Source organism: Oncorhynchus mykiss, chromosome 5, assembly GCF_057628025.1.
Source record: "Oncorhynchus mykiss isolate SJ-2025 chromosome 5, ASM5762802v1, whole genome shotgun sequence".
NCBI classification, from domain to species: Eukaryota; Metazoa; Chordata; class Actinopteri; order Salmoniformes; family Salmonidae; genus Oncorhynchus; species Oncorhynchus mykiss.
Genome location: NC_143026.1, coordinates 75610334 through 75630118, shown reverse-complemented (window position 1 = coordinate 75630118; position 19785 = coordinate 75610334). Strand labels below are relative to the sequence as shown.

General features: G+C 42.4%; 2 protein-coding genes across 2 annotated transcripts; one reads left to right on the top strand and one right to left on the bottom strand.

The window, feature by feature from the left end:
* Positions 1-4045: 4045 nt before the first annotated feature.
* Positions 4046-9196, bottom strand: LOC110523001 (mitochondria-eating protein-like). Its single transcript, XM_090236702.1, has 9 exons — positions 9175-9196; positions 7548-7663; positions 7271-7383; positions 6739-6873; positions 6333-6564; positions 6076-6180; positions 5636-5850; positions 4165-4288; positions 4046-4051 (listed from the first exon to the last, which is right to left on the bottom strand). Exons 1-9 carry the CDS (start codon positions 9194-9196, stop codon positions 4046-4048), a joined length of 1068 nt encoding a protein of 355 aa, XP_090092828.1.
* Positions 9197-9492: 296 nt separating this feature from the next.
* sgcb (sarcoglycan, beta (dystrophin-associated glycoprotein)) lies at positions 9493-18466 on the top strand. Its single transcript, XM_021604322.3, has 6 exons — positions 9493-10104; positions 10914-11123; positions 14505-14690; positions 15161-15352; positions 15513-15644; positions 15753-18466. The coding sequence occupies exons 1-6, from the start codon at positions 10090-10092 to the stop codon at positions 15957-15959; spliced, it is 942 nt and encodes a 313-aa protein (XP_021459997.1). The 5' UTR covers positions 9493-10089; the 3' UTR covers positions 15960-18466.
* Positions 18467-19785: the final 1319 nt, after the last annotated feature.

Below are 19785 nucleotides of genomic sequence, written 5' to 3'. Positions count from 1 at the left end.
AGCAGACTCTTGACTCCAATTAGCTTTTGGAGAAGTCATTAGCCTTGGAGTTCAAATACTTTTTCCAACCTACACTGTGAATGTTTAAATGTGGTATTCAATATAGACAAGAAAAATACAATCATTTGTGTGTTATTAGTTTAAGCACACTATGTTTGTCTATTGTTGTGACTTAGACGAAGATCAGATCAAATTTGATGACCAGTTTATACAGAAATCCAGGTAATTCCAGAGGGTTCACATACTTTTTCTTGCCACTGAATATGTGCATGCCTCTGCATTATAGCATGTGGTTTCATACATACTATACAGTAAATATAGTGTGCTGTATGGTCATGTGGAGATGGACTTGCCTCTCCCTAGAGGAAAGTGTTGTTATGGTCCCCAGTAGAGACCCCCTCTCTCTCACATCTGTCCCCTCAGGGCTGCTGAGCTCTGTGCTTAACCCTTCCATGACCACAGCTGACCACAGCACACCTGTGTAAACATTCCCCCAGCTCAGAGGAGAGCTCTCAGCTCTCACTAGTGTGGTGTACCAGCAGCATAGCCTCTGTAGACCCAGTCCCATCTACGCCATGGCAACAGCTGATTGGACCAGGCCAGCTAGGTCAGAAAGGACATGCTCAGTGTGGGAATGCGATGAGGTAAAAAGGCTGTAGTTTCCATGACATCCTGGAGGGAGGGACAGAGGGTTTCTGCACGTTCCAGAACACATGGTTTTTCCATACATACAGAATTATCCTGGTCCCCAGGATTCATCAGTTCACTAACACATGGGTTAAATTAGGATATCTCAGTTCACATGAGGAGACTTTTCAAACTGCCTGATTTCTCCTGACATAACTCCTGACATAACGCCTGACATAATATTTCAGGAGTGTTTGTTTATGTCTTACTGTCATGTCAAAACCCATGTCACACAATCTACACACATCCCTCTGTATTAGACACTGATGCTACTTTTCTAGTTGCTCTCATGTCAATCATTTGGGTGTGAAGTGAACATACTGCACCCTGGAGACTTTTTTGATTATTTTGTGAAGACAGCAACAGTTACACTCTAACCACAATAAAGTGAATCCAAGTCCTCTGATCTATGAGCACAATCACTGCAGCCACAACACCACCGTCTAATCTCCAAACAACATCTACTCCCAATGAAAGGGAGGCAACTCTAATCAACAAACAATTACAACCCAGGAACATAGAACTCTTAGAATGTAATCAACAAACAAGGACAATATCTCATTAACTTACAGGCAGCTCATTGCCAAACAAGCACTGTGACCAGCGAGCTGCTATCATCAACAGTGCTGTTAAATCAACAAACAGGCCCTGGAGGGTAGAAGTAGGCCTAATGCCTGTTTCAGCTTGGTGTCTGCTCTGTGAAGCAGGGGTCCAATTGTGTGCACTGGAGAGCATTTAAACAGTCAATTGTGTCATGTGTTTGGCTTGTGAGGGGAGCAGGGCAGGACTGGGCAAGGCAAGGCCTGAGCAGAGGGAACGCTAATTAGACTGTGGTAATTAGGGACTGTGAATGCCGGATCATCACGAGGCTGGCATCACCACTGAGATTGCGCTTAGTAAGTGCATTCATATGTACACATAAAGAAAGACACATACATACACACGCACACACATGAAAGCACATGTGCGCTGCAAGTACACACTCTTCAGCATGGTTGGAGACTCTTATCCTCAATAATTGCTCTTGTCTTTTCCTTCTCCCCATTCCTCTCTCCATGGCTCTGTGTCTCTTGATGGAGAGTCATAGTTTAGGCCCTACTTTAGTTAGACATACAAACTTAGTCTTGCTCAAAGTTCCTGATGTGCAGTGACTTTGAGAGTCCAAGGACTTGCACAAATTTCATTTTTTCTTTTAACAAGACAGAAACCTACAGTATTTTTGGCTCTAGAGAAAACCTTGTTCCTTCTGGAGCCACTCTATTCCTCTGCAGAGTCTAGCCTCTACAGTAGAACAACAGTGCCCTCTAATGTCTTACGTGCAGTACTACCGGAACTCTCAGCTTTTAACCCACTGATCAACACCCAGATAAAACTCTAACCCTTTGGAATAGTGGAGCATACCTTCAATTGACAACCCAACTCACCCATAGGGAACAGGACCGTTTTTTCTTTCATGCACTATGGGGGGCACTGGTACTGTAAAGGGTGATGGAAGGGTAATTTGCCATAGTCGGGAGAGAGAGAAGAACATTGAGGTCCAAAAAGTTCCCTGCAGTAAGAACAACTTCGACCAGAACACAAAGTACAGCATGAATAAAATAGAGTAGGGCTTTCATGCTGAAAATAAAAGGTCTGATGCTTATGAATTCATAGCACGGTCTGCATGCATTATACCAAACAGTGCTTTCTAATTTTCGTGTCGGATTGAGTCCTGAGCCATTCTGTAATTACATTGCTGTAGTCTCTGTACTGTATGTACGGCCAAGGCCAGGCTGGGGGAGGTTATGTGATACCCTGGCAACGGCAGTTAGATTTTTTATTTGTCCTCATGGTCAGTGAATCAGTCTTGTTTGGTATGTTCCCGGTTGGCCTGTCTCTGCTTGGTCTCCAGACTCCGGCAAGGACATGGAACAACATTGAACAAACCAAAACCACATTGTTAATGGGAACATTTGCCACACAGGATGTCCTCCTCCCGTCCCCAAATGGACATGTCCCCGTCCCCAAATGGACATGTCCTCGTCCCCAAATGGACCTGTCTCCGTCCCCAAATGGACCTGTCTCCGTCCCCAAATGGACCTGTCTCCGTCCCCAAATGGACCTGTCCCCATCCCCAAATGGACCTGTCCCCGTCCCCAAATGGACCTGTCCCCGTTCCCAAATGGACCTGTCCATAGCCTACTTTATAGTAGTATATACTTTATAGTAAAATAATTTTGTATTCTGTACTCAGTGACAAATGCAAAGATATTTAAGCTCAAATCTTTTTTGTTTACCACTAAATTTAGCACACACACAACACTCACACACTGTTTGGGGCTAAATTAAATACTATACTGCACAATGATTCCAGCTGCCAAAGACACGTTTCAAAATAGTGATTTTCCTAAATGCATGTTGTTTTGGGATCGTGTGTATATAGTAAGCCACATACTTAGGACAAAAGGAATATTTTCTAAAGTCAACCATTTCAAGTTTCCGAATATTTTGTGCATCACTTTTTATCAAATATATCGCTCCAAATCCTTCCAACCACACATCTAGCTAATATCACAACACCAACAACAATAAACACACACAGCAACTGATTACTTTACAAACTGCATGCTAAATCATTATTCTCAGCAATACCAAATCTCTCTGGTTTTTGTTGAAAAGTTCTGATTGAATTTAGCACCATGTGTCTTACAAGAAAATCATTGACTTAAAAAAACATTCCACCAATATATCCACACTGTTGATAAGCAGGTCAAGACTTACAATCAAAGGAATTCAGAAAGAAAGAGGGGTCCTTAAAACCTAGGTCTATCAAGGTTTAAGGTCAGAGATTACATCTAAACTAAGTGTCTTGGAAAGTGCTACTGTGCAGGTCTTAATGTCTAGTTAAGAACCACTAAAATAATAAGACACGCACACACACACAGCCTACACCTATACATAGTAGTGTTGCAGCACCCTGAAAGGATTGTTCAATCAGCTGCCAGTCTATGGATACTGTCATGGTAACATAGACCTTCCCTCCAGTATACTGTAAACTCTGGAGCAACGTCCATGACTAGAGGAATCTCAAATAATCTCAACTGACAATGAAGACAGGATTCAGTCCATTAAAATTCAAAATCAGACTTTGTTGCAAGAGAAAAGTAAACACTAATTCACACATGTACAGCTTTCCCAGCTGCTATTCTCTTGCATCATAAAAACACTGGGCTTCCCAAAGAATGACAGTAAATCATATCTAAACAACCTTGATATTTGTGACATTCTTTTAAAGTGTTAAGCCTCAGTCGTCCGAGTAACTTACGAGAGTGCGTGTGGGGCTGCCAGAGTGAGAGCGAACAGGACTGTAGCTCCTGCTTCACCACTGGAAGACAGCAGAGAAACCACATGAATCATGTGTTGTGATCATGTGGTAATTGCTAAAGCAAGGTCTATGATTCTACAGTGATTTTTTAGGGAATGAAGGTGTATTAGTACCAGAGCTCCTCTCTTGGTGACGACCTCTCCCTTCACTATGACACTGTCCCCCTCCACCAGCGCTGGCCACACATGGTACACCACCAGAGGACCAGTAAACTCAGAGTCATAGCTACGACGATACCTGACAGAGAGAGAGAAAGAGAGAGAGGGAGAGAGCAGATGAGACAGGGAAAAAGAGAGAGGGAGAAGGGAGTGTAAATATACGACAAGGGTGACATCAAGTGGTATGGATAGGAATTATATATCTCATCTTGTTATTGTTACTTAATGAAGTCAATGGATGCAGACTGACTTGTTGTCGCTGTAGAGTTCCAGAGTTCATGAAGTCAATGGATGCAGACTGACTTGTTGTCGCTGTAGAGTTCCAGAGTTCATGAAGTCAATGGATGCAGACGGACTTGTTGTCGCTGTAGAGTTCCAGAGTTCATGAAGTCAATGGATGCAGACTGACTTGTTGTCGCTGTAGAGTTCCAGAGTTCATGAAGTCAATGGATGCAGACTGACTTGTTGTCGCTGTAGAGTTCCAGAGTTCATGAAGTCAATGGATGCAGACTGACTTGTTGTCGCTGTAGAGTTCCAGAGTTCATGAAGTCAATGGATGCAGACTGACTTGTTGTCACTGTAAAGTTCCAGAGTTCATGAAGTCAATGGATGCAGACAGACTTGTTGTCTCTGTAGAGTTCCAGAGTTCATGAAGTCAATGGATGCAGACTGACTTGTTGTCGCTGTAGAGTTCCAGAGTTCATGAAGTCAATGGATGCAGACTGACTTGTTGTCGCTGTAGAGTTCCAGAGTTCATGAAGTCAATGGATGCAGACTGACTTGTTGTCGCTGTAGAGTTCCAGAGTTCATGAAGTCAATGGATGCAGACTGACTTGTTGTCGCTGTAGAGTTCCAGAGTGCATGAAGTCAATGGATGCAGACTGACTTGTTGTCGCTGTAGAGTTCCAGAGTTCATGAAGTCAATGGATGCAGACGGACTTGTTGTCGCTGTAGAGTTCCAGAGTTCATGAAGTCAATGGATGCAGACTGACTTGTTGTCGCTGTAGAGTTCCAGAGTTCATGAAGTCAATGGATGCAGACTGACTTGTTGTCGCTGTAGAGTTCCAGAGTTCATGAAGTCAATGGATGCAGACGGACTTGTTGTCGCTGTAGAGTTCCAGAGTTCATGAAGTCAATGGATGCAGACTGACTTGTTGTCGCTGTAGAGTTCCAGAGTTCATGAAGTCAATGGATGCAGACTGACTTGTTGTCGCTGTAGAGTTCCAGAGTTCATGAAGTCAATGGATGCAGACTGACTTGGTGTCACTGTAGAGTTCCAGAGTTCATGAAGTCAATGGATGCAGACTGACTTGTTGTCGCTGTAGAGTTCCAGAGTTCATGAAGTCAATGGATGCAGACTGACTTGTTGTCACTGTAGAGTTCCAGAGTTCATGAAGTCAATGGATGCAGACGGACTTGTTGTCACTGTAGAGTTCCAGAGTTCATGAAGTCAATGGATGCAGACTGACTTGTTGTCACTGTAGAGTTCCAGAGATCTGGGTCGCTGGTAAAGGCCAAGTCCAGTGTCTGCATGGCGAACGCCACTCTGCATGTCTCCCTGATGAAACTGCTGATTAGGACAAAGTCCACCTCCGGAGAGAAGGAAATCCGTGGGTTCACATTCATGGTGTTGATCACGTCCTGGGAGTGGGAACAACATTACAATACACTCAGACACACACCTCCTAGTAACAAACACTCAATGAACTACACTGCATGAGACTATAAATTGGAATGTAAAGATGACTGGAATTCACAGGTTTTTGTAATATGTCAGACATATCAGTAAGAGAGAAAAGTGTAGGCCATACATTAACACTGGCCTGCATGTCGTAGAGGTCCAGGTTCATGACGATGTAGTCCCACCACCAACTCCTCCAGGATCTCTGGCCCCAGGTGGGAGGGAGACAGGGTCTTCCTCACACGTAGCTTGAACTGGCAGTAGGCCAGCTTGGCTGCCTGGAAGGCCTCCTGATAAACATAAACACACACACACAATTAGAGATACTGTATGGAATAGGAGATTTACAGAGAAACCAAAGCCTCAGGTCTGACATATCAAATTAACAGGTTGTACTGTCTGCAGAATTATTCCATATGTACAGGATGTCCAGATTTCATACCACAGTGGCGATGAAGATGATTCTCTGGACCATCTCCAGGTCGTCTATGTAGCGTCTCAGTAGGCTCTGGGCCCCCAGGCGCTCCACAGCATACAGGTCACTGAATCGGGACACGAGCCGTGCGTGGCGAGACGAGTTGTTGAGCTGGGCCCGGGTGGGAGACTCACTCCTCAGGGGGCTGGAGTGGTGGCTATGTCTGGGCAGGGGGCTGGTGGAACGACTCCTCACCAACCTGACAGAGATACAAAGGGAGAGTGGAGAGGAACGTGTTCAAAATATCATTCAAAAGAGGAAAGAGGCAAGTAAAAAAATACAGAATTTTCAGCACATTTTGGGCCATATTGTGGGAGGAGGAGATACAGTAAATGGATATGAGATTTACTGTGTATATGTGTGTCCTGCTCACCTCTCTTGCAGCATGCTCTTCTCTGCTGTGAGGAAAGACACCTCATCCCTCAGCAGACACCCATGACACTCAGAGTCATCCAGAACATTCAGCTTCCTCTTATAGGTCTCCACCTGGTCACGGGCCGCACGCAATCTGACACACAGATACACACCATAATAACCTCAGAACATACACATCAATAAGCCAAAGAGGACAAATAATACTCACATGAAAATTGTACTAAACTGTATTTACTCCATTCCTTTATTTAGATTTGTGTGTATTAGGTAGTTGTTGTGGAATTGTTAGATTACATGTTAGATATTGCTGCACTGTCAGAACTAGAAGCACAAGCATTTCGCTACACTCACACAATAACACCTGCTAACCATGTGTCCGCCAGTCTGTAAACACATTTAACATACCAGTAAGTGAATACAACTTAGACCAGAAAGTTAGTCACACATTACCTGGTGTAGACTTATGTGATCGGATTTAAATGAGTAGGTCCATTGTATGGATTAATAGTGCAGACTTAGTGCAGACTTACTCCTGTTTGCGAGACTCCAGCTGCAGGTGAGTGGAGCACAGCGTGCACAGAGTGTCCATCTTCTGCATGTCGCTCTCATGGGTGGCAGACAGCACCCTGATCTTCCACTCCTTCTTCACAGACACAGAATGCATGAGCATTTAGCCTTGACTATCACTGTCTTAATCACAATGTGACAGAACAGAATATAATATAACAAATAACTCAATAAAAATAATTTGTACTTAACAAATAATTTTATCTCTGTACAACCATAACAGAACACAGATGATTTCACCTGAATGAGGTTGAGGCTGGTGTTGTTGGTGACAGAGGAGGTTGCCATGGGTAAGCAGATCCCCAGCCATGGCAGGAGACGTGATTTGAGCACATCCACTCCTGCATAGTGACCACCTAACTCAAAAGAAAAAGAGGCATTATTAGACAATTGTTTGGGTAAGGCAAAAAGAGAGGAGTGTTTCAAGAAGCTTAGACACATACCCTCTCTAGCAGTAAGGTGGAGGATGGTGAATAGTTGTCCCTGTATCTTGGAGGTGAGCTTCACCAACTCACAGCACCTGTTCAGATTCTTGTCACAGGAGATGACCTAGGAAGGTGGCAAACTGGGTTGAGAATAATGACCCAACACAAACTGGACATACAATTTAAAGCTAGTCCTTAACTGAAACAATAACAAAGCGGTCGCCCTGCCTCTTTTGGTAAAAAGCTGAGGGATGGGCCTGGAGAAATGTAACCACTCTCAAATTCATAGACAGAGATATGGATGTAAGGACTATATCCATTATATCAAAATGATAGTTTTAACCATGTTTACATTTACATTGTTTACAAACATTGGAATCAAACAAGCTTATATTTTGGGTTCTGATGGGGTGTGTCTGACAGTTGAACTAAGTACATGAGGCTTTTATATTGTTCATGAATCAGTGGGGTATAGGTCATTCATTTATAAGTCTAAAAATAGATGTAGCAACTAAGGATTCTAGCTTTTAATGTAATCTCAGCTGTGGGGTCAATTTAGGAGACTTTAGTGATTATCTTTATCAATCATATTGAATCCAGGATATGTGCATATAAAATGACTTATCTGTGACTTCCAGTGAGTCAAATGCCCTAGTTGTTCTCTGAAGTATGTGATCATGCATTGGTCCAATTAGGACATGCCTTTCAGGTTCCTACCAAAATGCTCGCGGGGCTTGCTCGAGACACTTGCATTCAGTCACAAGGAATGGTTTCACGGTTGCCATGACGACTGGCGTCGATAGCAACCAAACTCCTAAATCAATGTCATCAAAGCAATTGAATCCCTTTACTGTTACATTGTTACAATTCATTGCGATACAGTGTAACAAACATGCCAACGTCAAAAATTATTGTAATATATTTGACTACTATCTAATTAAGTGTGGCGTAATCAAGTAGGATAATCAACTTATTTTAGAGACATGTTTGGATTTTTAATTTAACTAGGCAAGTCAGTTAAGAACAAATTCTTATTTACAACGAAGGCCTACCAAAAGGCCACCTGCGGGGACGGGGTTGGGATTAAAAATAAATTGAATAAAAATATTGGACAAAACACACATCACGACAAGAGAGACAACACTACATAGAAAGAGACCTAAGACAATAGCAACACATGATAACACAGCATGGTAGAAACATAAAAAGAGACCTTAGACAACAACAGCATGGTAGCAACACAACAGGATACAAACATTATTGGACACAGACAACAGCACAAATGGCAAGAAGATAGAGACAACAATACACCACGTAAAGCAGCCAAACTGGATAGACATTTTAAGGACGAAACAAATGATCAAGGGAAGAAAACATTTGATTGAACCCAAGTGATTCATTCAATCGGCTATGGAATTCCACACCAATATCATATTTCTTACCAGTGACAGGCGCGGGCTCCATTTTTATACCAGCTGTAAAAATGTTTTGTCCACCTTCGTTACAACCAGTGCCAAGCGCCACCTCAGTTGTGGCAACGGTTTTTTACTCAGAATACAGAGTGAGAATGTTTGTTAAAGCTTGCATTGTTTTCAGTGATAGTCTGGTTATTCCCGAGAAAGAGGTGGATAGGATAGCCCACATACAGAGGTGCTTCTACAGTTAGCTCCTTTATGATACAGGTGTAGTCGGCTGTCTGTGATGTAAACGAGACCATTGTAATGTCATACTGTCACAAACGCGTGGGTGTTGTGTCAAGCACAGTTAAAAACAGTGGAGCATAGACACATTTCCTTAATGAATTTTAGGCCAGTAAATTACACTTATATTTTTGTCCACATAGGTAATAGTCTCAAGAAAAGAAAACTAATTAAGTGGCCATTTTAACATTTGGATAAATTATACTTTTCTAACGTTAATATTATTAAACTTCAACAAGCATAACATGCTCTGTGTAATTGGTGGACAAATGGTCTGGACACTCGTCTATTCGGAAGCCCCGCCTGCAAGTTATCTATGGAAAAAATATGAATGGATGATTTATGAGGATTTTTCTATTTTAGAATCCTGCTGCTGGCCTTTTCTATTGGCTGGTTTAGCCAGGAATGAACCATCTGTGATAAACACGGACAACTATCGGCTACAGTGATCCAGCTATGTGACATTTTGATACAAATGCCTCCAATTTAGCATTATTTTATATTTTTGCTCATATAATTAGTACACGGACAAAAAACTATTAGCAAGTATTAAACCGGACCGATATATCTTATTTTATTCATTTGGATGAAGTGGTCTCCTCCACTGTCTTTCCCGACTCCGGAGCTGTCAACCGCAGTCGAAAAGGGAGGGTCAACATGGCGTCTGAGCAGGTCTGTTTTCAATAGCCTAAGACATTCTTGTTTTTCTGCATTTCACATTCACGGTTTGCTTTTCAAACGTCTGGGGTTTAGATTTAAGCATCTACATCAATACGAACTATTTTGAAAGGATTTATTTTAGTCGGACGTTGTAAAGCGGTTGCGGAATATACATACGGTTTTACTCTTTCCAAGCCCTTTATAATGTTTTTTATGATAGGCTATCGCTCGAAATAACGGATGATTGGCGCAGTTTTCCACGGCATTGGTCAATTTAAACTGGTTGTATTATCCCAAAGCATGAAGTTATATTTTAATCTGAGTTGAATATGGACATATTCACATTTGTTACGGGAAAATACGAGTGATTTATTTTTAGTCATTGCACACAGACAGAGAGACTCGGGTCTCGGGTCAGAATTGCGTGCATTCTTTAGAGCAGTCTGTCTATCCAGCGACGCCTTCGTTAACGCTAATTAAATACAATGTGGTAGTTTCAGTGTTACAATATATGGTTCTGTTTCTCTGTAGTGAGATATATATTTGTTATGTTGTAACTACATGTGGTAGTTAAATAGACTGTCAATTGGGTTGTTACAATGTATCAACTAGATTAACTAGACTGCAGAGTGGAATACAATAACATGTGGTACTGTAGTTTCAGTGTGATAGCTAGAACTCTCTTCACGTTTAGTCTCACACAGTGAAGTCCATGCTTTGATTAACGGGGACCACCCAAAACGTGGTGTGTAGATGTCACAGCATCTACACACCTTACACCTGAGCCTTTATACTGATGTTTACTGTTGTGTCTGTTGAAGGAGAGTTCCAACGGGCCTGTGAAGAGGTCTATGAGGGAGAAGGCCATCGAACGGCGGACCACCAACAAGGAGCACAACAGCAACTTTAAGGCAGGCTATGTGCCCATAGAGGAGGAGCGCCTGCACAAGACAGGCCTGAGAGGACGCAAGGGCAACATGGCTGTCTGCATCATCATCCTGCTCTTCCTGCTAGCACTCATCAACCTCATTGTGAGTGCCCAATTACACACAAAGCTCCTCTGCATTATGTAATCATCCTTGTGTATCTGAATTAACTTTTAACTCAGGCTAGTAGCATGGCACCGGAGAAGATGGCTGACGTTTTACGTGCTCCTAACTGAATGTGTTATTTTGTTTGGTTGATTGTAACTTATTTTTAAAAACTTATTCTGTACATAATGTTGCTGCTACTGTCTCTCATGACCGAAAATAACTTCTGGACATCAGAACAGCGATTACTCACCACGAACTGGCAGAAGCATTTTTTTCATTTTAACGAGTACGACGAGCCCAACATGAAGGATATACTGCTTTCCCGGGAACAGGCCCAAATCCCTGTCATTTGCGTGAAGAGAAGACTGAGAAAAAGAGGACAGAGGACGGGCTGCCTTCTGAGACTTCGTAGGCGATCGAATATACCCCCACTGCCTTCCGTTCTACTAGCTAACATGCAATCATTGGAAAATAAAATCGACGACCTATGAGGAAGATTTAACTACCAATGGGACATTAAAAACGGAAATATCGATGTATATTTGTAAACAACAGCTGGTGCAGTATATCTAAGGAAGTCTTGAGGTTTTGCTCGCATGAGGCAGAGGCATGAGGTATCTCATGATAAGCTGTAGACCACACTATGTACCGAGAGAGTTTTTATCTGTATTTTTCGTAGTTGTCTACATACCACCACAGACCGATGCTGGCACTAAGACCGCACTCAATGAGCTGTATTCCGCCATAAACAAACAGGAAAACACTCATCCAGAGGTGGCTCTCCTGGTGGCGGGGACCTTAATGCAGGGAAACTTAAATCATTTTTACCAAATTTCTATCAGCATGTTAAATGTGCAATCAGAGGGGAAAAAACTCTAGACCACTTTACTCCACACACAGAGATGCGTACAAATCTCTCCCTCACCCTCCATTTGGCAAATCTGACCATACCCTCCTGATTCCTGCTTACAAGCAAAAATGTAAGCAGGAAGCAGCAGTGACTCGGTCTATAACAAGGTGGGCAGATGAAGCAGATGCTAAGCTACAAGACTATTTTTCTAGCCCAGCCTGGAATATGTTCCGGGATTCTTCTGATGGTATTGAGGAGTACACCACATCAGTCATTGGCTTCATAAATAAGTGCATCGATGACGTCATCCCCACAGTGACCATGCATACATACCCCAACCAGAAGCCATGGATTAAGGCAACATCCGCACTGAGCTAAAGGCTAGAGCTGCCGCTTTCAAGGAGCAGGACTCTAACCCGGAAGCTTATATGAAATCCCGCTATGCCCTCCGATGAACCATCAAACAGGCAAAGTGTAAATACAGGACTAAGATCGAATCGTACTACAACGGCTCCGATGCTCGTTGGATGTGGCAAACCCTTACAGACTACAAAGGGAAGCACAGCCGAGAGCTGCCCAGTGACACGAGCCTACCAGACGAGCTAAACTACTTCTATTATGCTCGCTTCGAGGCAAATAACACTGAAACATAAATGAGATCACCAGCTGTTCCCGGACGACTGTGTGATCACGCTCTCCGCAGCCGATGTGAGTAAGACCTTGAAATAGGTCAACATTCACAAGGCCGCAGGGCCAGATGGATTACCAGGACGTGTACTGTGAGCATGCGCTGACCAACTGGCAAGTGTCTTCACTGTCATTTTAAACCTCTCCCTGTCCAAGTCTGTAATATCAACATGTTTTAAGCATACCACCATAGTCCCTGTGCCCAAGAACACTAAGGTAGCCTGCCTAAATGACTACTGACCAATAGCACACACGTCTGTTGCCACGAAGTGCTTTGAAAGGCAGGTCATGGCTCATGTCAACACCATTATCCCAGAAACCCTAGTGCAATTTAACCCCAATGCAATTTGCATACCGCCCTAACAGATCCACAGATGATGCAATCTCTATTGCACTCCACACTCCCATTTCCCATCTGGACAAAAGGAACACCTATGTGAGAATGCTATTCATTGACTACAGCTCAGCGTTCAACGCCATGGTGCCCTCAAAGCTCATCAATAAGCTAAGGACCCTGGGACTAAACACCTCCCTCTGCAACTGGATCCTGGACTTCCAGACGGGCCGCCCCCAGGTGGTAAGGGTAGGTAGCAACACATCCGCCATGCTGATCCTCAACACAGGGGCCCCTCAGGGGTGTGTGCTCAGTCCCCTCCTGTACTCTATGTTCACTCATGACTGCACGGCCAGGCACGTCTCCAACACCATCATTAAGTTTGCCGTGGTAAACAGTGGTAGGCCTGATCACCGACAACGACGAGACGGCCAATAGGGAGGAGGTCAGAGACCTGGCCGTGTGTTGTCAGGACAACAACCTCTCCCTCAACATGATCCAAGACAGAGGAGATGATTGTGGACTACAGGAGAAGGAGGACCGAGAACACCCCCAGTCTCATCTACAGGGCTGTAGTGGAGCAGGTTGAGAGCTTCAAGTTCCTTGGTGTCCACATCACCAACAAACTATCATGGCCTAGCACACCAAGACAGTCATGAAGAGGGCACGACAAAACCTATTCCCCCTCAGGAGACTGAAAAGATTTGGCATGGGTCCTCAGATCCTTAAAAGGTTCTACAGCTGCACCATCGAGAGCCTCCTGACTGGTTGCATCACTGCCTGATATGGCAACTGCTCTGCCTCCGACCGCAAGGCACTACAGAGGGTAGTGCGAGTGGCCCAGTACATCTCTGGGGCCAAGCTTCCTGCCATCCAGGACCTCTATACCAGGCGGTGTCAGAGGAAGGCCCTAATAATTGTCAGACTCCAGCCACCCTAGTCATAGACTGTTCTCTCTGCTACCGCATGGCAAGCGGTACCGGAGCACCACGTCTAGGTCCAAGAGGCTTCTTAACAGCTTCTACCCCCAAGCCATAAGACTCCTGAACATCTAATCAAATGGCTACCCAGGCTATTTGCATTGCCCTCCCCACCCCCCACCCCCTCTTTTACACCGCTGCTATTCTCTGTTATTATCTATTTATAGTAATTTTAATACCTCTACCTAATGTACATTTTACCTTAATTATCTCGACTAACCGGTACCCCCTGTATATAGTCTCGCTATTGTTATTTTACTGCTGCTCTTTAATTACTTGTTCCTTTTATATCTTATTCTTATTTGTATTTTTTAAACTGCATTGTTGGTTAGGGGCTTGTAAGTAAGCATTTCACTGTAAGGTCTACACCTGTTGTATTTGGCGCATGTGACTAATACGTTTTGATTTTGATTTGATTCGCATGGCATCATGATAATGTTAGTTATGGTTATAGTTATAACTAGTTATGATCATGACAATAATCACATCAATATATCCAAATATTTGTACATGTTCCCAACTATCAGATCACTCTAGTGATCTGGACGGTGATACGAATCGGGCCTAGTGGTTGTGACAGTATGGAGTTTCATGAAAGTGGGCTGCTGCGTTTCAAACAGAAGGCAGACATGGGCGTGGTCCACCCACTGCACAAGAGTACTGTGGGGGGCAGGAAGGACCAGGACCTGGTTATCACCGGCAACAACAACCCGGTGAGCTCAGGCAAAACACACTCACTTAGGCAAAACACAGTCAGTTAGTCAAAACCCATTCACCTAGACAACATACACACAGGCACAAACACACACTGAATAGATTCAGAACACACAAATGCATTGTTGTAACTAGTCTATACATACACACATCCCCAATACCCAAATATAAATACATTAACCTTTTACTGCGTTGGGCTAAATCAGTGTTTCTTGGTAGTCTTAAGCAACTCTACTTTGAAACAAAAGTATACACCTCAAACACATGGTTATGGGCTTACAAATACTTAAATATCACAAAACCATTTGACATAGAAACACCAGATTTTCATCTGGGTTTAAAAAAACAATGTTTTAATTATTCAATAATGAAAAATATGAATAACATTCCACCCATGGGGCCACTGGGTCATTTGACTGCAGAAAAGGGCTACTCAGACTGTATGCTCTTACATGTATATGTGTTCCAGGTGGTGTTCCAGCAGGGCTCCACTAAGCTCAGTGTTGAGAAAGAGAAGACGTCCATCACCAGTGACATGGGCATATCCTTCACTGACCCCCGCACTCAGAACACCTTCTTCAGCACAGACTTTGAAAACCACGAGTTCCACCTGCCCAAAGGAGTCAAAGTACTCAATGTGAAGAAGGCCTCCACAGAAAGGGTATGTTTCAGGGTTACAGAAACTATCTAATAAAACATGTAATTAAACCGTAGGATTGACCTTGCAGTGTGTTACTGTAGATCAAATACATTCTAGAATCTGTTCCTGTCATTGATGAACATCTTGAAAAATCCCAGAAAAAGTGAAGACTCTCTTTCAGATCACCAGCAACGCTTCCTCTGACCTGTCCATCAAAGGGGACAGCAAGGCCATCATCCGTGGCAACGAGGGGGTCTTCATCATGGGCAAGACAGTGGAGTTCAGGATGGGAGGGGACATCGAGCTCAGAGCTGTGAGTGTCACCCCTTACCAAATTTGTAATACATGTATACAATTTGAAAGTCTATAGTGTAGTGTATTCCATTAACAAATATGGTTAACAAGGTATTTCCCTTTGCAGGAGAACAGTATTATTTTGAACGGATCTGTGATGGTGAGCGTCACTCGCATGCCTAACCCCCCAGTGGGGGCCAATGTGTATTTCGACGAGGGTCTGTTGAGGTACAAGCTGTGTATGTGTGCAGACGGCACTCTGTTCCGTGTCCAGGTGAAGTATCAGAACATGGGCTGCCAGACCTCAGACAACCCATGTGGAAAGGCCCACTAAAGAGACTGGAAAACAAACTGATGTTACACCATCCATCCTCTCCAACAATCAACAGATGGTCTGGCCAACCAGTGTTGAAATACCATAGAATGGTGTACAGTGCATACTCTATATGCATTCAAAATGTAGCACACCAAGAAACACACTCTTTTTTTATGATGGTCTTTTTGTTTATCTGCATATTCACCTGGCCAAATAGATCTAAATAAGTGCTAAAGTATTATCATTGTTTTTTTCTGACTATATGAAGTAACAACAGAAGCAGCACTTTACCAAGCCATCCAGTATTACCAGTATTCTGGATATTTCTATTAATCATTATTTTACATTTATATTTCCGCTGGCAGCTGTTTGTGACTCAAATACAAGTCACCCTGCATTAGGCATCAGCCACTGATCACATAGTGTGGGACACTATATTTATTTATTGATTATGGTTAATTAAGGAGTTATGAGTTGGAGTTAGTGGGAGATGTGCGAAATAGGAAAGTTAATTTTAGCCATTCAGTATTGCTGATTGCAGGAGATAATCTGTGCTTGTTTAAAGGTCTAGTGTAGATTTTCATGAGTTGACTCTCTGTTAGGAGAATTCTAACAGACTCTCTCAGCACTCTACATTGCTATCTACATCTGCCTTCTCATCCTATACGTGCCAAACACTGTCTCTGTGTCTTCACAAAGGAAGAGATTAGAGTGTCTTTAGTTATGCCAAATTGAATTAATTTCCATGTGTCTATAATATATTGCCTAATGTTCAGAAAAGGGAATATACACTATATATACAAAAGTATGTGGACACCCCTTTAAATGAGTGGATTTGGCTATTTCAGCTACACCCGTTGCTGACAGGTGTATAAAATCGAGCACACAGCCATGCAATTTCCATAGACAAACATTGGCAGTAGCCTTACTGAAGAACTCAGTGACTTTCAACATGGCACCGTCATAGGATCGCACCTTTCCAACAAGTCAGTTAGTCAAATTCCTGCTCTGCTAGAGCTTCCCCGGTCAACTGTAAGTGCTGTTATTGTGAAATGGAAACGTCTAGGAGCAACAACGGCTCAGCTGCGAAGTGGTAGGCCACACAAGCTCAGAACGGGACCGCAGAGTGCTGAAGCACTTAAAAAACGTCCGTCCTCAGTTGCAACACTCAATTTCAAGTTCCAAACTGCCTCTGGAGCAACAAAAACTGTTATTTGGGAGCTTCATGAAATGGGTTTCCAGCCGCACACAATCAATCAATCAATCAAATTTATTTTATATAGCCCTTCGTACATCAGCTGATATCTCAAAGTGCTGTACAGAAACCCAGCCTAAAACCCCAAACAGCAAGCAATGCAGGTGAAGAAGCACGGCTTAGAAGACTAAGATCACCATGCACAATGCCAAGCGTCGGCTGGAGTGGTGTAAACTTGCTGCCATTGGACTTTGGAACAGTGGAAACGTGTTCTCTGGAGTGATTGAATCATACTTCACCATCTGGCAGTCAGACTGATGAATCTGGGTTTGGCGGACGCTAGGAGAACGCTACCTGCCCGACTGTATAGTGCCAACTGTACAGTTTGGTGGAGGAGGAATAATGGTCTGGTGCTGTTTTTCATGGTTCGGGCTAGGCCCCTTAGTTCCAGTGAAGGGAAATCTTAACGCTACAGCATACAATGACATACTAGACAATTGTGTACTTCCAACTAAGTGGCAACAGTTTGGGCAAGGCCCTTTCCTGTTTCAGCATGACAATGCCCCCATGCACAAAGCGAGGTCCATACAGAAATTGTTTGTCAAGATCGGTGTGGAAGAACTTGACTGGCCTGCACAAAACCCTGACCTCAACCCCATCGAACATCTTTGGGATTAATTGGGAACGCCGACTGTGAGCCAGACCTAATCGCCAGTGCCTGACCTCTCTAATGCTCTTGTGGCTGAATGGAAGCAAGTCCCCGAAGCAATGTTCCACCATCTAGTGGAAAGCCTCCCTCAAGAGTGGAGGCTGTTATGGCAGCAAAGGGGGACCAACTCCATATTAATGCCCATGATTTTGGGATGAGATGTTCGACGAGCAGGTTTCCACATACTTTTGGTCATGTAGTGTACTTGCACTAAGATACACTACAGATTAATGCAGTCAGCTGTTCTTTTTTCTTTTTCTGTGGAATTCATTAAGCTTTTGTTTGTTTCAATTATATTTTGTTAACATGGGTTTGAAACATACTATTGAGTGATTTTGTGCAATATAACATGAAGTGGCAATACTATAAGGGTGATGTTTATCTATTTTGAGCTCATTGGCATTTGTCTAACATGCTTAAATTGTGTATTCAATTATTTCTACAGTAACAATGTGCTTGGAGAAATGTGATCATCATCTCAAGCAGCAATATGGACTCCATGCATTAATAGATGTAGGAATTCATTGTTTTTTCCAATGGAACCTTGAGAATGAGCTTTTGGAAAATATCAATGGTTTAACTTATGTTTGTTTAAATAAAGGGATATTCTGTGTTTGGAAAGCCCTGTAATCTGTATTGTTTCTTGTCTCTTGCAGTTTTATTTTCACATTTGAAAACTGCCCTATTTGTACCATATCTCACAATGGAACTTGGAAGTGTCAATGCATTTACAATGTACTAGCTATATTCTACGTCTACTACATTTACAGTGTACTAGCTATATTCTACGTCTACTACATTTACAGTGTACTAGCTATATTCTACGTCTACTACATTTACAGTGTACTAGCTATATTCTACATCTACTACATTTACAGTGTACTAGCTATATTCTACATCTACTACATTTACAGTGTACTAGCTATATTCTACGTCTACTACATTTACAGTGTACTAGCTATATTCTACATCTACTACATTTACAGTGTACTAGCTATATTCTACGTCTACTACATTTACAGTGTACTAGCTATATTCTACATCTACTACATTTACAGTGTACTAGCTATATTCTACATCTACTACATTTACAGTGTACTAGCTATATTCTACATCTACTACATTTACAGTGTACTAGCTATATTCTACATCTACTACATTTACAGTGTACTAGCTATATTCTACATCTACTACATTTACAGTGTACTAGCTATATTCTACATCTACTACATTTACAGTGTACTAGCTATATTCTACATCTACTACATTTACAGTGTACTAGCTATATTCTACATCTACTACATTTACAGTGTACTAGCTATATTCTACGTCTACTACATTTACAGTGTACTAGCTATATTCTACATCTACTACATTTACAGTGTACTAGCTATATTCTACATCTACTACATTTACAGTGTACTAGCTATATTCTACATCTACTACATTTACAGTGTACTAGCTATATTCTACGTCTACTACATTTACAGTGTACTAGCTATATTCTACATCTACTACATTTACAGTGTACTAGCTATATTCTACATCTACTACATTTACAGTGTACTAGCTATATTCTACATCTACTACATTTACAGTGTACTAGCTATATTCTACATCTACTACATTTACAGTGTACTAGCTATATTCTACGTCTACTACATTTACAGTGTACTAGCTATATTCTACATCTACTACATTTACAGTGTACTAGCTATATTCTACGTCTACTACATTTACAGTGTACTAGCTATATTCTACATCTACTACATTTACAGTGTACTAGCTATATTCTACATCTACTACATTTACAGTGTACTAGCTATATTCTACATCTACTACATTTACAGTGTACTAGCTATATTCTACATCTACTACATTTACAGTGTACTAGCTATATTCTACGTCTACTACATTTACAGTGTACTAGCTATATTCTA